Source organism: Onychomys torridus, chromosome 4 (assembly GCF_903995425.1).
Source record: "Onychomys torridus chromosome 4, mOncTor1.1, whole genome shotgun sequence".
NCBI classification, from domain to species: domain Eukaryota; kingdom Metazoa; phylum Chordata; class Mammalia; order Rodentia; family Cricetidae; genus Onychomys; species Onychomys torridus.
In genome coordinates, this window is record NC_050446.1 from 10938819 (window position 1) to 10955362 (window position 16544).

The 16544-nt window shown below is 50.8% G+C and overlaps 1 protein-coding gene across 1 annotated transcript in view; it reads right to left on the reverse strand.

Moving 5' to 3' along the window:
• Nucleotides 1-230: 230 nt before the first annotated feature.
• Col5a1 (collagen type V alpha 1 chain) overlaps nt 231-16544 on the reverse strand; it is a 154160-nt gene continuing 137846 nt past the window's right edge. The window contains 6 exon segments of the mRNA XM_036184070.1: nt 231-952; nt 5447-5680; nt 9141-9209; nt 13186-13298; nt 14069-14324; nt 15323-15376. Of these exon segments, the coding sequence (XP_036039963.1) occupies nt 806-952; nt 5447-5680; nt 9141-9209; nt 13186-13298; nt 14069-14324; nt 15323-15376 (873 nt within the window). The 3' untranslated portion in view covers nt 231-805.

Genomic DNA, 16544 nt, shown 5'->3' on the forward strand with positions numbered 1-16544 from the left:
TAATTAAAAGTCTGGAAAGGGGCCCAGGCACCTGCAGTGGTAACATAGCTTCTTGCTGACTGAGCAAATTTCCAATTTATTGCACGTTCTTAGCTGGGGTGGTGGGGGAGTGAGGAAACGCCCTCTATGGAGAGCCAGATTACAAACCCGAGCTGGTGCCCCGTCCCAGCTGCCCACTCTCCCCATGGGCCTGAGGCTGAGTTTCCATGCAAGATTGAAAGCCAGGAACATTTAACATTTATAACAATACAATACAAATATTTACTTAAAACTCTCACAAAAACATAAGCACCTTTAATCCATCGGAAAGGCACGTGTGGAATGACATTTGGCCTCTGAGTGGATGTGTTGAGGGTTATTTAAAAAGAAGAAGAAGAAGAAGAAGGCTTTGGCGACCTTTACAAGACCACCTCAGAACATCTTTTGAAGGTCAAGAGAAATACATATCTTCAAGTCGAATTTTTTTTAAAAAAGTGATTTCCAAATACTGCCCCACCCTGACTCCCGGCTAACAGTCCATGAACACCTTTGATGAACCTGTCAGGAGAGCTGGGAACCAGGGCCTGCAGTGTGGCAAGAGGCTGTGGTGTGGCTAGGTCATGTGATTCGGCTCCGTGGGGACACGGCTTTCTCTTTGTTCTCTCTGGGTGTGGGGTCCAATGCCACGGAGGGTCCGAGGCACAGATGAGTCAGGCAGGCAGGGGTGAGAAATGTTCACTGTCCAGGATGGGCCGTGCACAGGACACCCACAAGTGGGGTGCTGAGGTCACGAGGTTGCTCTGGAGACCAATGGGCTCAGCAGCTCCTAACCCAGGAAGCAAGCTGGCCCCACTTCAAATCCAAATTTCTGTGAGGCTTCACCAAAGTCGTTGAACATGATGTCCACAATGGGGACTTGCTCCACTTTGGGTGTGTCAATCTCCAGCACCGTTTTCTGGTAGCCTTTCTTGGTCTAGGAACGGGGAAGAAGGCAGAGGCAGTTAAAGCCTGGGACCTCTTGGGGTAGTTAAGGTGTTTAGGTCACCTACCATCTCTGACCCAGGTTCCCCTCTGCCCCAAGGCCGTACCAGCTCCTAAGCCACCAAGAGCAGCAAGTTGGGGGAAACATGGCTGAGCAAAGAGGCGATGGGTCTTCTCATAAGACTTCACACAAAAGAGGCAGGAGGCGCTCTGCTGCCATTCCAGGCCCCTCCACAGGTGTGGGCAGGCAAAGGATCCTTCCATACTACCTGTTCTAGAGTGAACTGGGTAAACTGAGGCACAGAAGGGCCATGATGGTGCAGTTCCTGAGCAGCCTGTTAGAGAGGCCAGTGCCCCTCTTGTGTTCAGACCAGCACTCTTGGGGAAAGGGAGACACAGCTCTCTTAGGAAAAGCAGACTGAGCCTCAGCCAGGTGGACATCAGAGACATCCCTCTCAGCCCAGAATATAGGGAGGAAGACATGAGTACTTCTGTCCTCGATACCAAGCAAGCTTCACTTCAGGTGTTGAGAACATTTATCACGGAGGACAAACTGGTCCTGTCATCCTGTCAGCTTCCTTCAATGGTCCCCAATATTTGCCTTTCCATTATGAATCTTGGGTTACTCACTAGCCACCTGTCTTGAGCCAGGGCTCCCACTACATTGGATGTAGATTGCATTTACATGAAACTGTGTCTGACCTAGGAAGGATTTCCCTCTGCTGCCTAACCCCTGGAGAAATCATGAGGATAAAGAAGATGGACAGCAAGCGTCTCCTTTGTGGGTGCAACATGCCAGGGTACAGCCCCACAGAGGGTCTTCTACTAACTCTGTGTCAGTCCTGAATCTCCCATGTTTGGTACCCAGCTGCAGGGCCTTATTCTCCCTGGGTATAAACTGAGTGGGTACCCCAAGTCCAAACAGGAGCACTATTGCTTGAGGTGATGGTGGGGGGGCTGGGCTTTGGAAAGATGATTGGACCATGAGGATGGATCCCTCATGAGTGAGATTTGTTCCCTTATGAAGGGATCCCAGAAAGACCCTTCTCCATCTTTGCCATGTGATAACATTCCAAGGTGACTGGTGCACAACCCAGGGTGATGGTCTCAACCTTGGACTTCCTGCCTGAAGAACTGTGGGCAGTTCCTGCTGTTTATAAGCCACTTAGGCGATGGTCATTGGTGACCACGACCAAACCAACTCAAGCCACCCTGAGCCACAGCTGCAGACTAAGCCACTCATGGGCTTCCAATCTTAGGGCTGAGTGCACTGGTAAATTCTTAGTTTAAGACTGGGAAGCTTTGCAGGCTAAGTTGTTACATACAACAAATAACACACTCTGCTGCTTGATGTCTCCAGCTGGAATGTAGAAGGCTCCCTGAGAGTGCAGGGATGAGTGGGAAGGTGGGAAGCACCTTTTCTACCTGGCATGGAAGTCCTGTCTTCACTGCTCTCAACTTCCACTCACCAGACTCCACCCACCCACAGCTGTCCTGATAAGACACCTCTGTCTTGTGCTCAAAGCCAAGCTAGGGACACACTGTGGCCCAGGAGCATGTACACACTGCAGGCTCCGCCCATCCAGATTGACTTGGGGTAGATTCAGAATCTGCAAAATTGTCTTAAATAGGAGTCTTGGATGATTTTGTCATTTATAGTTTTCTGGCTGTCCCTTGAGAAACATTGAAAGAACTTGCCACCAGGAGCCCAACACAGATACTGGTTGCTTAGGACATAGTCCAGTTTGAGGGCTGACTGGCCAGGGATTTCCACTTCCATGGTCATGCCTGGAACTTATCATGTGATATGTCTGGGCGCTAGAGAGATGGCTCAGTGGTTAAAGTGTTTGCTATGCAAATACGAAGAGGAGTTTGAACCCTCAGAAATACACATGAATGCGGCAGTCCACATGAAATTCCAGCTTTGGAAGACAGATGGGATCCCACAGCAAGCTAGCTAGCAAGACAAGCCCTATCAGTGAACTCTGCATTTGACTGAGAGATACTGTCCCAATGAATAAGGTCCATGATTCCCAACAGAATCCAATGCTGGGCCTCTACACACACACACACACACACACACACACACACACACACACATATACAAGTTAATGTGTACCCATATGTGTTTATACATAAAAAACCCATGCATATACACAAATATGTACAACACACACATGTACATATATGTACAAGTGCATGTGCACCCATATGTGTTTATACATTAAAAAACATGCATATACACAAATATGTACAACACACAAACACACACACACACACACACACACACACACACACACACACACACTATAAAAGGAAAAAAAATAACAGGGACAGTGGCCCATGCCTTTAATCCCAACACTCAGGAGGCAGAGGCAGGTGAATTTCTGTGAGTTCCAGGACAGCCTAGTCTACAGAGTTCCAGGACAGCCAAGGCTACACAAAGAAACCCTGCCTAAAAAAAAAAGGGGGGGGGGGAAATCTGGGTATCTTCAGGGGCTGGATTTATATACCCATGAAGCTAGCTGTGGGATAGGTGAGACTCTCACCTCCTGGCCAGTCTGGGAGCTGCCCTACCATCTAGGCTGTTACCCTGGGCTCTGCTCACAGACCCAGACTTACATGAGGTCATCAGCCTGGCCTTTCCTGGGCTCTGGAAGGTGGTATAGTCTTGGAGAGCCATGTGAGGTCAGTGATGGGGTCTCCATTTTTGTATACCAGTGAGTCATGCTACAAGCTTACAGCAGGCCCCACTTCCTGCCTTTACAGCATCAGCATGGAGTGGGTCTCCCTCTCCCACCCCAGGAGCCACCATGTATGGAGCTGGCAGGCGATTTCAACATGGATTTGTGGGGCCCCGTTGCTCCAATTATCAGAGCGCTTAGAGAGGGACGTATTTAAAGAAGATACATAAATAACCATTGCCAGCTAGCAACGGCCCCCCAGGGGCACACAAAGCCGCACAAACAGCGGGATTGATGTAGAGTGACTCCCAGCCCCTCCACAGGGCCGGTCGCTTGGCAGCCCCGTCAATCAGGCTACCCAACCACACAATACCAGTGTTGGAATTCCAATTTCAGTGGCTGTGATTACAAAATGAATCAAGCCGGCCTCCCAAGGCTGGGCAGGCCTTGGCACCACTGGCCTGCATGTGGACGACAAAAACCTCCTGAAGGAGCCCTGCAATTGAACGAGAGGATTGTGACCTTTCAAATCGTGGCTGAACTTCTTGGGGGTTTGGAGGCAGAGAGCATGTTGGCCACTCTAGTCAGCCTTGCATGCTGTTCCCCTCGGGTTGCCTTGTGTCTCCACCGCCCTGCCAGTCTGTTCCCTCTCCCTGAGTTCCCTCCCAGTACACAGAGCCAATTTTCCCCATCAGCGGGTTGTTCTGTTCTGAGTCATTATTTCCCTCACTGTTTCCAAGGCAGGATCTTGTCTTTTCAGGAATAAAAACAGGAGGAGGCAGCTTCTCCCTCTCCAGCATGGTGCACTTCTGTCCTCTACTTGCCTCTGCATCCAGAGATGCTATGGATGCCCCAGCTCAGAATGATGTTCGGTGCTGGGACTAGAACGGTCCTCCCCAGAGGAGGTGGTCGCCCGACCCTGGAGGTGTGCAGAGAGCTCCCCAGTATGCTTGGCTGCCCCCACTCAGAAGCTCAGTCCTGGACTACAGAAACGTTTCAGTCAGTGAAGTGCTTGCCTCGCAAGTATGAAGGCCAGAATCTGATCCCCAGAACACACATTTCAAAAGCTGGGTATGAGGGCTGGAGAGATGGCTTAGTGGCTGAGAGCACCTGTCACTCTGGCAGAGGACCTGGGTTCAATCTCAAGCACCCACATGGTTGCTCACAACCATCCACGGCTCTGGTTCCGGGGGATTCAATGCTCTCTTCTGGCCCCCACAGGCACCAGGCATGCAGGTGGTAAAAGACATACGTGTGAGCAAAAATAAAATAAAAATCATACACATAAAATAAAAATCAAATAAATCCTTCAAATAAAAGCTGGGTATGGTGGCACATGCTGGCAGTCTTAGTGCTGGGGGTATATTTGGGAGGAGGCTGCCAGATTCCTGGAGTTCACTAGCCAGCCAGCTTAACTTCCTTGGCAAGTTAAAGCTAGTGAGAGACCTTGTTACTCTACAGGAGTAACAATCATTTGTGCCATCCACATGCACCCCCCCCAACACTAATACATACAAGTGCACACACACAAATATAGACACAGGTTTCCATACACACAAAGGTGCCCAGTCCATGTTCTCACCCTGCCTAGAAAAGAGCTACTTAAGTGGAAATTGTCTCTAAACTCCAAGGCGGACATGAACAAGTCAGCTACACTCTGATATGGCCAGGCTGGGGCATATTTGGCCCTCCATACATCCCCAACACACAGTTCAGGGAATAGCACACAGAAGGTACCCCACAAATTTGCACTAAGTGAGCAGCGCACGCAAGGTGATATCACGGGCACATGTAATACTCACAGCACAGCCATCCACCAGGGCACGGATGTAGGGGTTGTTATCGTAAGACATCTCCTCATCGTTGGAGCCCAAGAAGCGGATGGCCTTGTCGTAGCTGCCTGTGGCGGCATCCTGCCAGGCCACTGACTGGTAGCAGTTATAGGTGATGTTCTGGTGGGCAGAGGCACTCAGCAGCCGCAGGAAGGTCATTTGTACCACGCCCACAGGGTTGCCTTCAGCATCCACATAGGAGAGCTGGGGGGTGGGGTGGGTATAGCAAGAGGATCAGCAGATTGGAGACACAGTAAAGGCCACAGAGTTGCCCACATCCACAGGGCTTCACCAAAGCCCATCTCTCTGAGGCTGCTGCCTGGAAGCTTCCATATTCTTTGCCCCTGAGGCCAGCACACAGGATCTCCTGGGAGTTCCAGGAACAGGAGCCAAGTGAAAACACACCTGTGTTCTCCAGGGACTGACAGTCTGCTTCTTATCCTTCATCCAGCAGCCCTGCCTCTCCAGGTTCAGTGGCTGCACTACTTCCTTCAGTAAGCCTGCCTGGGTTATGTTTTCCTGCATATGACCCTCTTTTCTGTCTCAGCTTCCAGGCCACTTCTGAGGAGCTAACCATCTCCTCCCAACTTGGCAGGGTCTGTGAGCTTGACTGCACTGAATGAACATTCCATTAAGACCTGTCCTCTCATCTATGGGACACAGAAGGCTCTCCACTCCCATCAATGAGTCAGGATGTTGGGAGCAAGACACAAGGTCTCACTTCCTCGCACAAGACACATGGGAATAAGGCCTGGGAGTAGAAGAGGCTCCTTAGGGCTCTGGTGACCCTGCCCTTTGCCGCCCTGGCAGGTCTTGAGTGTCTTATCTGACCCTGAGCCTTGGCAGAGGTTCTTCTCTCGGCTGGGCACATGGCCCACAGGCAGGAAATGTTACAACTGTCACATTTGGTCACAGCCCTGTCACTGCTCTTCACTGTCCCCTGACGCTGTGTGCACCAGCCTCCCTCTCCACCAGCTCAGGTCCCGAGTTCTGGTGCCTATCTGTCACCTTCCTTGGCCCATGTATATCACAAGCACAGGAGCTCAGCATGCTGGCCCTGCCACTGTGTTGAGCAAAAGACGGGCTCTTGTGGACAGATGGGAGGCAGCCTTGGGGTGTTCAGGATGCACAAGGCCCCACCTTGGAAATGTGCTAGACTCAAGAGCTAGAATGGCCAAGAGACCTTGAAGAACAGCACAGCCTGGATGGATGATGGACCAGCCTGAGTAGGTTCTGAGCTGTGTGGGAATTTGAGTGACCAGATGTACAAGCGGGTCCTTTTCTGTCAGGAGACAGGATTCTGAGATAGCAAACAGATCCCACTGACCGCTGGCCATAGCAAACAAGAAACAAGTCTCTGGAGAGAGGACCCCTCACTGGAAGGCACCACTCTCCACAGCAAACTAGGGCCAGCATCAGGGAAAGAGAAAGCCACTCTGCTCTGCTAGGTGCAGGCTGGTGTGGGCATCCCAAGAGGAGAGTCTCATTTTCTACATCTCTTTTGCAGAGAGTTTTCCGAGACATTAGTATTTCAGGGGTTGCCAAACTCTTAGCTATGGGCAAAGCACTGCTTCCCCAGCCTGGGTGTGACTGGAGGCCTCTCTCCAGGCGGACTAGCAGGGCTCATCCGGGCAGTTCCTGTAATGACATTTTCATCAAGGAAGAGGCTGCCAGAGGTCCATGTCTCACTCTGATAATCCCATCTCCAGCCAGCCACTGCTCTGACACTGTTCTGTGTTAGCCACTTCAAAGGGCATGTGGGCACTGAAGGAATGCTGGGGCAATACTGGGTCTGGCACAGGCCATGGTGACCAAGAAAAGTGACAACTTTAGAACCCACGTTTTCAGTAGTAATAGGAGGAAAGAATGGGGTGGTGGAGTCAGGCCCATGACCCTGCTCCTTCCCACCATGGTGGTAGGACACTCTGAGGGTTCCCAAGCTTTCAGCAAACTTGGAGAAAACCCAGTCAGACTCTGTAGAGGAAAATGCATACCAACCGGCGGTCTGGGCATCTGGCGCTCCTGGAAGGTCACATGACTGACTCGAGAAAGGACATATGCCACAGCAGAGGCAGGGTTGGCACCAGACACAAAAGGACCCAAAGCTCGAGTACTATCCCAGGTTGGAGTCTTCAGGTGGCCCTGCCCTAGGGGATTCCCTGTAGTCTCAGTGTGAGCTCAGAGATTGCCCGTCCCCCCAGTTACTGTGGTTGTTACTGGGAGCTAGGAATGAGGCAGTGGAGCCTGGAGGCAGGCTGGTTTGCTGTGGATGGTCCCTGCACCTCTGTCCCCCGCAGCCAACTCAGGATAAAGGTGAGAGGGGGCTGCCTAGACATCGGTATTCTATGATCATTTGCTCCTTTAGCAAGGATAGCGACAGGGGTGGGCACTCCCTGGGGGACCTGGACTACACCAGGTGGAAGCCATTTGGGAAAGGGAGAAGCCAGGCCAAGGTCAGGCAGACAGGACCCAGTGGATCCCAGCCCAGGGCAGTTTCACTCTCACGGCTCTTCTTGTCTCAGGTCTCCTGTCACTGCTCACCGGGCTTCCCTCCCCACAGGTCCTTCTGTGTGCCAGTGGTCCTCCTCCAAAGAAAGCAAAGGAAGCAGAGGAAACAACAGATGAGGATGCCCAGCTCCCAACAAGGGAAGGGAAGGCTGTGGGGGGCTGAAGTCAGAAGAGCACAGGCCTGCAGCTTCCATGTACAGGCTGAGCTCCTCAGGACCCTGACAGAGAGCCCAAGATGCCTCCAGGCCAAGGGATAACAGAGAGGTGGGTAGGGGCACGATGATCCCGGAAGCCACGGAATGCTTGGAAATACATGGCGGTGTGCTCACGAAAGGCTGAGGCTGGTGCAGTGCTGAAAGGCAGTGGAAGCCCAAAAGGGGGTTTGTGTGAGCAAGGACCCATAGGGTGAGGCCCCCTAGATTCAAGAGGAGAGTCAAAGGAAAGTGTGGGCTCTACTTGGGACTGGAACCTGGAGTCTGGCAGGGTGTCTGGCACCTTTGAGCTGACTCCAGGAAAGGCTCAGAATGCTTAGAACATATCCTGTTTTGAGTGGGAGAGCACTGGTCTCACAGCAGTGAATCGAAGAAGTTCCTGGCCTCCATGCTGGCCACAGAGCCTTCTGGTTGATGTTTTAAGGTCTTTTCACCTCTGAGGTGATTGGGTTCTGAGATACACCTCCTATAAGTTAAATACAGACTAATGTATGTGGGGTGCAACTGGGGACTGAAAGGTCACTAGCAGCCAAAGCCTGTAGGCCCTGCATATCCCAGGAAGAGGGTATGAATGGCAGCAGCCTGGAGGACCCCTCAATGTGCCACCTTGCCTGTGGACCCATGCACATCTCTGCCCTGTGGCGTGTCAGCCAGGTTGAGCCACCTGTAAGCGGCATATGGCTTTACGAGAGTGCCATCTCCAGCTGTGGATGCCCCAAATCTCAGTGGGAAGCTACCCACCTACTTCCAGGGTGGAAGGAACTCTGACCTGGGTGAAAGAAGAGGCAAGAGGAAAGGACATCACACCCATTGGGCCTTGCTGTCAGGCATGTGGAGCAATTTGGCCTAAAGGGCAATAGCAGGTGTGGTCCAGCTGCAACCATTTCCATGCAGGCCCCGAGCCAGGCCGAGCCGCAAGCAGGCAGCGTGAGGCGGCCACTTACCAGGGAACCCCGTTTGTACTGACTATACCAGGTGGAAGGCTGCTCTTTGGGCCAGCGGGCCATTTTACTCTGCAAGATAGGAGATGGCGGGTTTAAAGAGACAACGGCAAAGGACGTGGGGACACCTTACCAGTTTCCCACGCTTGAATTCACTGAACCAGGAACCTGGGTTCTCTTTGGGCCAAGAAGTGATTCTGGCCTACATATCCGGCAAGGATGGTGGTGGGGAGCAGGGAGAGAAACAGAAAACGAAAGGGTTACTTCTGCCTCTGCAGACAGACCTTCCCAGCTTTCCCAGCCCCATGTCCTGCCAAGGTGCCTATGCCTCCCTAAGAGCTGAGGCCTTACCACAGCGATGTGGGGTGACAGCAGCTCTGGAGCTCTACAGTGGCCAAGCACATGTCACCATAGTCACAGCAGGGCTACAGACTGCACCTATCAGCCTGTGTGCACCAGGGCATCAAGTGTCGATAAATGCAAGAGACTCATGCCAGTGATGGGAAAGTTGCAGCCAGCATGACTGCTGGGCTAGCAATGTGTGGGCATCTCATCCCACTCTCAATTTTGAGACGAAATGGCTCAGGCTCTTCAACTGCCACCTGTTTCCGAAACAACATGGACAGCCCCTCTGTGTATGTGGTGCATGGATATATATATATACATGTGTGTGTATGTATGTATATACATGTGTGTATGTATATATACATACATATATATACACACACACATACACACATATAGATATGTGCGTGTATATATATGTATATACATATACGTGTATACACACACATATATATATACACACACACAGTATGTGTGTATATGTGCATAAATGTGTATGCATGATATGTGTGTTTGCCTAAGGTACATGGGTATGGTATGAGTCGAGTACATAGCCATATGGGAAGCTCCCTTTATGCTGGCTGGCTGCAAGCCATGGGAAAAACAGGCTGAGACTGAGCCAGAAGCTTCCTCCCTTCTGGTTGACTTCCTCAGTGCTAGGAGATACTAGGTAGGTTGCTGGAGGGATGCTATGGGTCCTGTGTGCTACGCAACCAACAAGCCAGACAAGATGTACACATTGGTGCCATGAGCGATACAACTTTTATGGTGTAACCAGCTGATGTTCAATAGGTTTAAGGCCCACTTCACAGAAGGGAACTCACATCCGGAACTGTAAGCCAGGGATAAAGCCCATGGCCGAGGAGATGACAGGCTCTAATGGGGAGGCCACTGCTCTTGCCTTGTGAATGGATGTGATGTTCCTATCCAGTTGCCTTGTGAATGGATGTGATGTTCCTATCCAGTTGCCTTGTGAATGGATGTGATGTTCCTATCCAGTTGCCTTGTGAATGGATGTGATGTTCCTATCCAGTTGCCTTGTGAATGGATGTGATGTTCCTATAAAGTTGCCTTGTGAATGGATGTGATGTTCCTATACAGTTGCCTTGTAAATGGATGTGATGTTCCTATCCAGTTGCCTTCTAATCACTGGTGTTTATGCCTACCCAGTACTATTGCTGTCTCAGTTGGTCATGAAAAGAAGCTTTTTTTGCAACAGGAGGTGAATTGAAGAGGCTCATAACTAGTCATAGAGACTACAGGACTGTTGCTATGGTATGGTGGCTCTTTATGAAGGAAAATCATCAAACATCTTCATCATACTCTCTAGGGCTCATGAAAAGAAATATAGAAGAAGGTGTGGAAATAATGCTAGAGCCAGAAGAAGGACTGAAGTGTTTGTTGTGTAGCTATGTCCTTCAAATGGAAACATCTTTTCCTGGAGCTAAGTTTACTAAGGCTCAGAAAGTAAACACAACTCACAAGCCTCAGTAACCTCCTCAGACTTACAGGATACACAAGGCAACCCTTAAAAGGCTATAAAAGCAATGAGAAGGAGAGGTTCTCTGACCAGCCAAGCTGTCTGCCAGTCACAAAACTCCAATGATGCAGTTTTTGTGAGTTGTAGGCCTCGTGCAGTGGTCTTTTCAGTGAGACAGCTGCCTTTGAGTTACTCAAGCCCCTGTAAGTAACCCCAATAAACTCACAGCTTCACTCAGCTAGACCTGTGTGAAATCACTTTTTGTTCTTTGCTCTGTTGTTGATGCCCCCACTTATCTGAAGTGAAAAGGTGTTTGTCATTGTCTCCCCAGAAAAAGTCAAACAACAGAGGTGTGTGTGTGTGTGTGTGTGTGTGTGTGTGTGTGTTAAGGTCTTCACTGGGGACTTGTGGTCTTTGGGGTTCTTGTAGCCCTTACATAACATGCCATGACAAGGGAACAAAGGCTTCCCCAAAGCCTCTTGCAATTTCAGGGCTAAGTTGACACCCTTCATAATGGGCTTGTTTCTGTGCCTCCCTAGGGGAGTCTCACTTGGGTCTAGTGGGTGGCTGAGTCTCTGTAGGGTGAGGGTAGGAGATGGTGTTTCTGGACTGATTCACTGTAGGTGTGGAAAAAGTCCTCCATAAAGCCTGGCCAAGATTGGGCTGAGCTGGTCCTTTAGCTCATGTTTGGGACCAGGGTCCAGATGTTAAGTTGGGGAAAAACAGAGGTATGAGTCACTATTGATTGCCTCCCTTGAGCTGGCTGGGTTCTAGGACAGAACAGACTGCTGGGGAAATTAGGTGTCCTGTCTGCCTGACCCCCCAGAATCTTCCACCTTTCTCCATGGTGGTTTTCAGATCTCTCAGTCAAGGGCACACTCAAATTGTGTGGGAGCAGTTCCCCCCAAGTCAGGGACAGAGAGCACAGGCTTCAACTAAGACTTCTGTTCAAACATGCTCCAGGCCCTGTATCCCTGTATCCCAGTGCCACTAAGAGAGGGTCTAGGCAGCCCTGACTCAGCCTGCAGTCCATACATGTAGAAGAAGCAAAGAGGCAAAGTGCAGGGTCTGTAAAGACTCCAGCTGACACAGTCCTAGAGACAGCTTGGCCATCAGAGGCTGTGAACAGAGGGCCGAGCACCAAGATGGGTGAGAAAGGTCTTAGTTCAATTCCATCCCCAGCTCTGACCAGATGGAGGGATACAGGACCCATAGAGTAGGTCTCATGTCTCTGACCTCGGTGAAGCTCTGGCTTGTCTCTGAGAGTCTAGGAAATCAGGATGCAGGAGGGATGGATGGATGACAGAGCCTCTGAATCTCTCACCCCTGCTCTGTTCCTGCAGCCACCAGCAGAGTGTGACCCAAGGGCTAGCTGGCACTTACCACTTTTATGGTGTGGTTTAGAGAGAGAAGGGCAACCCCGGGGAGCCCTTATGTTCCCTCCAGCAGGAACTCACTTCCCAGGTGCTAGGGTCACAAGGAAGTTGTGGTGTGGAACACACACACACACACACACACACACACACACACACACACACACTGCTGTGGCCTCCAGAAAATGGCATGGGAAAACTCTGAGCCATCCCAGGCCAGATAGAGGCTGGGGTCAGATACAGAAAAGGCTCATCCTCTTCCTGCCTGTCCTAGGCCAGGGTAGCCCTTTCCACAGACTCCTCAGCACATAATTTACACACCCATCATGTGCACACAAATTCCTACCTACAGGACTGAACTCCTGAAGGCCCACAGGGGTGACTAACTGGTACCCCACAAAATCTCTTTAGTCAGAACCTAGCTTTCTGCCTGCAGATTCCTCACACATACCCCTGCTGGGCACTTGAAAGGCCTGAGACAAATTCTACCGAAATTAGCTGGCGTCCCCAGGTTAGGCACACAGCAGCCTCCAGACGTCTTGGGCTCTTCATCACACTTGAAGTTGTAGGTTGGTCTGGGCTGTGATGCTGCTGAGACCCAGAGAATATAATCCTACTGTGGGTGGCTGGGGAACCACTCAGGGCAACCAGCCATTCTTCCACGTGCTGCAACTGAGGTTGCACATACCTGAAATATCTCATCTTAGGACCACTTAAGAGCGACTTCCAGAAGAATGCTCTTGGTTCCGAAACTTACTGGCCTCTGGCTTTTAGCCTTAAAGCTGCATACACACAAGAAATATTGAAACCCTGGCCCAAGTGGAAGTGGGCGGTTGACACGGGTACTCACCCCCTCAGACTTCTTGTCGGGGAAGACACATGTGGACCCTCCGGCTGTGAAATTGCAGTAGACTTTGAAGGAGTCCCTGGAGCACCCTTGGTTGGGATCGACCCAGTATTCACCTGGATTTTAGAGACAGGGAGGCAGATTCATGAGAATGGCTGCCCGGACAGTAGCAGAAGCCACCGCCACATTTCAGTCTAGCTGTTAAATGCACAGCCAGGGCCATAAAGCCGTGGGCCCAGCCTGTGTTCCTCATCTCACAGCTCTTTCCTGTTCCTGTGGGAAGCATAGAGTGTAGCAGACAGCCCTGTTCACAAGAACACAGCCGGGGCGTACAGCACACTGTGTAAGTGTCTGCTGACCTTGACGGGTGGACGACAGAAAGACAAAGAATTCTCTGAAATGAACCTGGAAATTCACAAGGGTGGAGTCGGAACGAACTGGAATCAGACACCCCTCACATCCTGAAGGAGGAGTATCCCTACTTCCTGGGGGAAGACAAGCTAGTTTTGGTTTACACACAGCTTGAAGAGGGTGAGGCTCCACCGTTCTGCCAGTGTTTAAAACCTACCTTCCCGAGCACTGCACATCCTGACAGCAAGCTGCCTACAGGGCCAGCTAAGGGCGCCAGTCCAAATGTGTTTTATACATGGTCCATTTACCACTCATAGGGAGTGTTTCTGGCCCCATTTTACAGATCAGGGGCAATGAGGCTGAGGGTAAGGCAGGAAAATGCCTGATCAGCCTTAGTGCTCAGCTCCCTGTCTAGCCTCTCCTGACCATGCAACCGCCTCTCTGATGTTTCTGCAGATTAATAAGGGGTCCAGCCTAGTCATCCTCCCATGGGTGGTGAGTGAGTGAGGAGGCTCTGACCATGGCCCGCCCTCACCGTCTGGGAAATCAGGATGGCAGAGCTGAAGGTCCTTGCAGGTACGAGCGGGGTTCTGCTGCGTGCCCAGTGGCCGCTTCATCTGCTCAATCTCCTGCTTCAGGGAGTTGAGGGAGCCAAAGATCTCCTCCATGCCGTCTGCATAGTCTACATAGCTCTCCCCAGCCCCATCGTCCAGGAGCTGGCTGGCATCGATGTTCCGCCGAGTCCTGGATGCCTGGATTGGCAGGGGCTGGATGACCTCACCTGGAGGGCCCTGGTGTGCAGAAGAGAGCAGCCATGGGTCAGAGGGGACAAGGATGGCCCTGTGACCCTGAAGCAGAAGTCTGGGTCTTTTGGGCTCTCTCCTGGTTGGAGGACAGCTGCCAGCTCACTGTTTTCTCACCTCCTTCCTATATCCTGAACATTCCGTTACCATCCACCTACCAGGTATTTCCTCCCGCCCCCCAAGTGCCTTTCCTCCCTGAGCCCAAGGCCCCGCCTCCTCTCCAGAATGCAGCAGCTAAAGGCCTTAGCTTTGTCTACTGTTCTGTCATACAACAACACACACACATAATACTCATACAGAAACATGCCTGAATGCTTATACATGCCTGTTCACACTCATACATATGCATAATACACATATAGAAACATTCATGTTCACACATATGCATACACATATACATATAGAAATGCCTACACATTTATACATGCATATTCATGTACATACACATACATGCATAATACACATATACAGAAACACACATGCATATTCACGCACATATACATAGAGAAACATGCCTGCAAATTTACATAGGTATGTTGACAAACACACACATGCACAATATACACAAATAAATATACTCACATGCATGCATGCATGTTCACACATAGATATAATATATGTATATGGTACAGACAAATGCACAATTCTATACTTATAAGCATGAACACAGAAACAAATATTACACATATGAACATATACACACATAACTAAGCACACATATGTATGTATAGCCATATGACACACTTACATAGTCACATATACCCACATACATGCATATGCACATTCCCTCTCTCTCTCTAGCCAGTAATCCTCCTTAGGGCAAGTCAGTCCCTGAGTTCCATGACAGGACTGTGAGACTCATAGTCTCTCTGCATCCCTGGGGACCAGGCCCTGGGAATGCCCTCAGTCTCACTGCATCTCAGACAGCAAGCTCCACAGACAGACAGACGCTCTGTCATCTCCCTCCACACTTTTCAGATACTCACAGGTGGGCCAGGGAGTCCTGGGTGGCCTGCCTCACCCTTCGGGCCGGTGGGACCCTGGGGAGAAAGTGACAAACCGGTCCTCGGTCAGGTGCTGTGACCTGATGGACCCACTCCCTCCAGAAAGCCAGGACCAGGGGACAAGGCAGGTAGGACATCTCTGCTCCCGAGGCCAGCACCCTCCTCGGCAGGGAGCAAGCCGCCCAGGCGTGTTGGCCTGAGATGGGCTGGGCTCATTCAGAACACAGGAGACGGGTGTCAAAAGGAAGGGAAAATGCCAACAAACAGGTTTGTGGAAGTACGCGGCTGCATGGGCCATGGTGGGAAATGTAAACCCAGCCCTGGTGGGACTCCATCCCACCTCAGCCAGCAGGGCCATTGTCAGAGAGGAAAGGAAGTGCCAGAGAGGGCGCGACACTGTGGTGGGAACACAGAAGAGATCCACAATGTGGAAACTAAAGAGAGATGGACATGCTACATGATCTCGCTGTGGACCTCTGAGTGTGCATCCGAGGACACAAAGTCACTGTGTCTGTGTGACACTCACCACCCATGCGGTTACTGCACTGATGGATAACTAAGACATGGGATCAGCCTGGATGCTCCAGCCAGTGGATAAGGAATCTCTCTTCCTCTCTCCCTCTCTCCCTCTCTCTCTCTCTCTCTCTCTCTCTCTCTCTCTCTCTCTCACACACACACACACACACACACACACACACACACACACACTGCTCAGGCATAAAGAAGGCTATCTTGTCTTGTGCAGGGGGACACAGGGGAGGGGATGACTAGAGGCACTCTGAAGTGAACATTACCAGAAATACAATGTAGAATAATTTGAACATTAATAGTTCATAGAAAGTAGATGACAGAATAGTGATTTCCGAGGCTGGGGGTCGGGGACTGGGACATTGGAAGGATGGAGGATGGGTGATGGGTACCAAACATAGTCACACAGGAGGAATGAATCATGGTGTTCTATAGCACATTGGGGACTGACACACGTACTAGCCTGCTAGGTTTCATGAATATCTAGAGAGGCTGGAGGGCTCCAAACACATTGTAACAGTAAAGACACAGAAACACTAATGACCCCAACTTGATCAGGACATGTCCTATGCACGTAGAGAAAAGCCACAGCGAGACCCATTCTGTATGTTTGTTATGTTAGTCGGAGTGTGAAGAGGTTGCAGGGTCTGGCAGAGCTAGCTCATCTCACTTGATT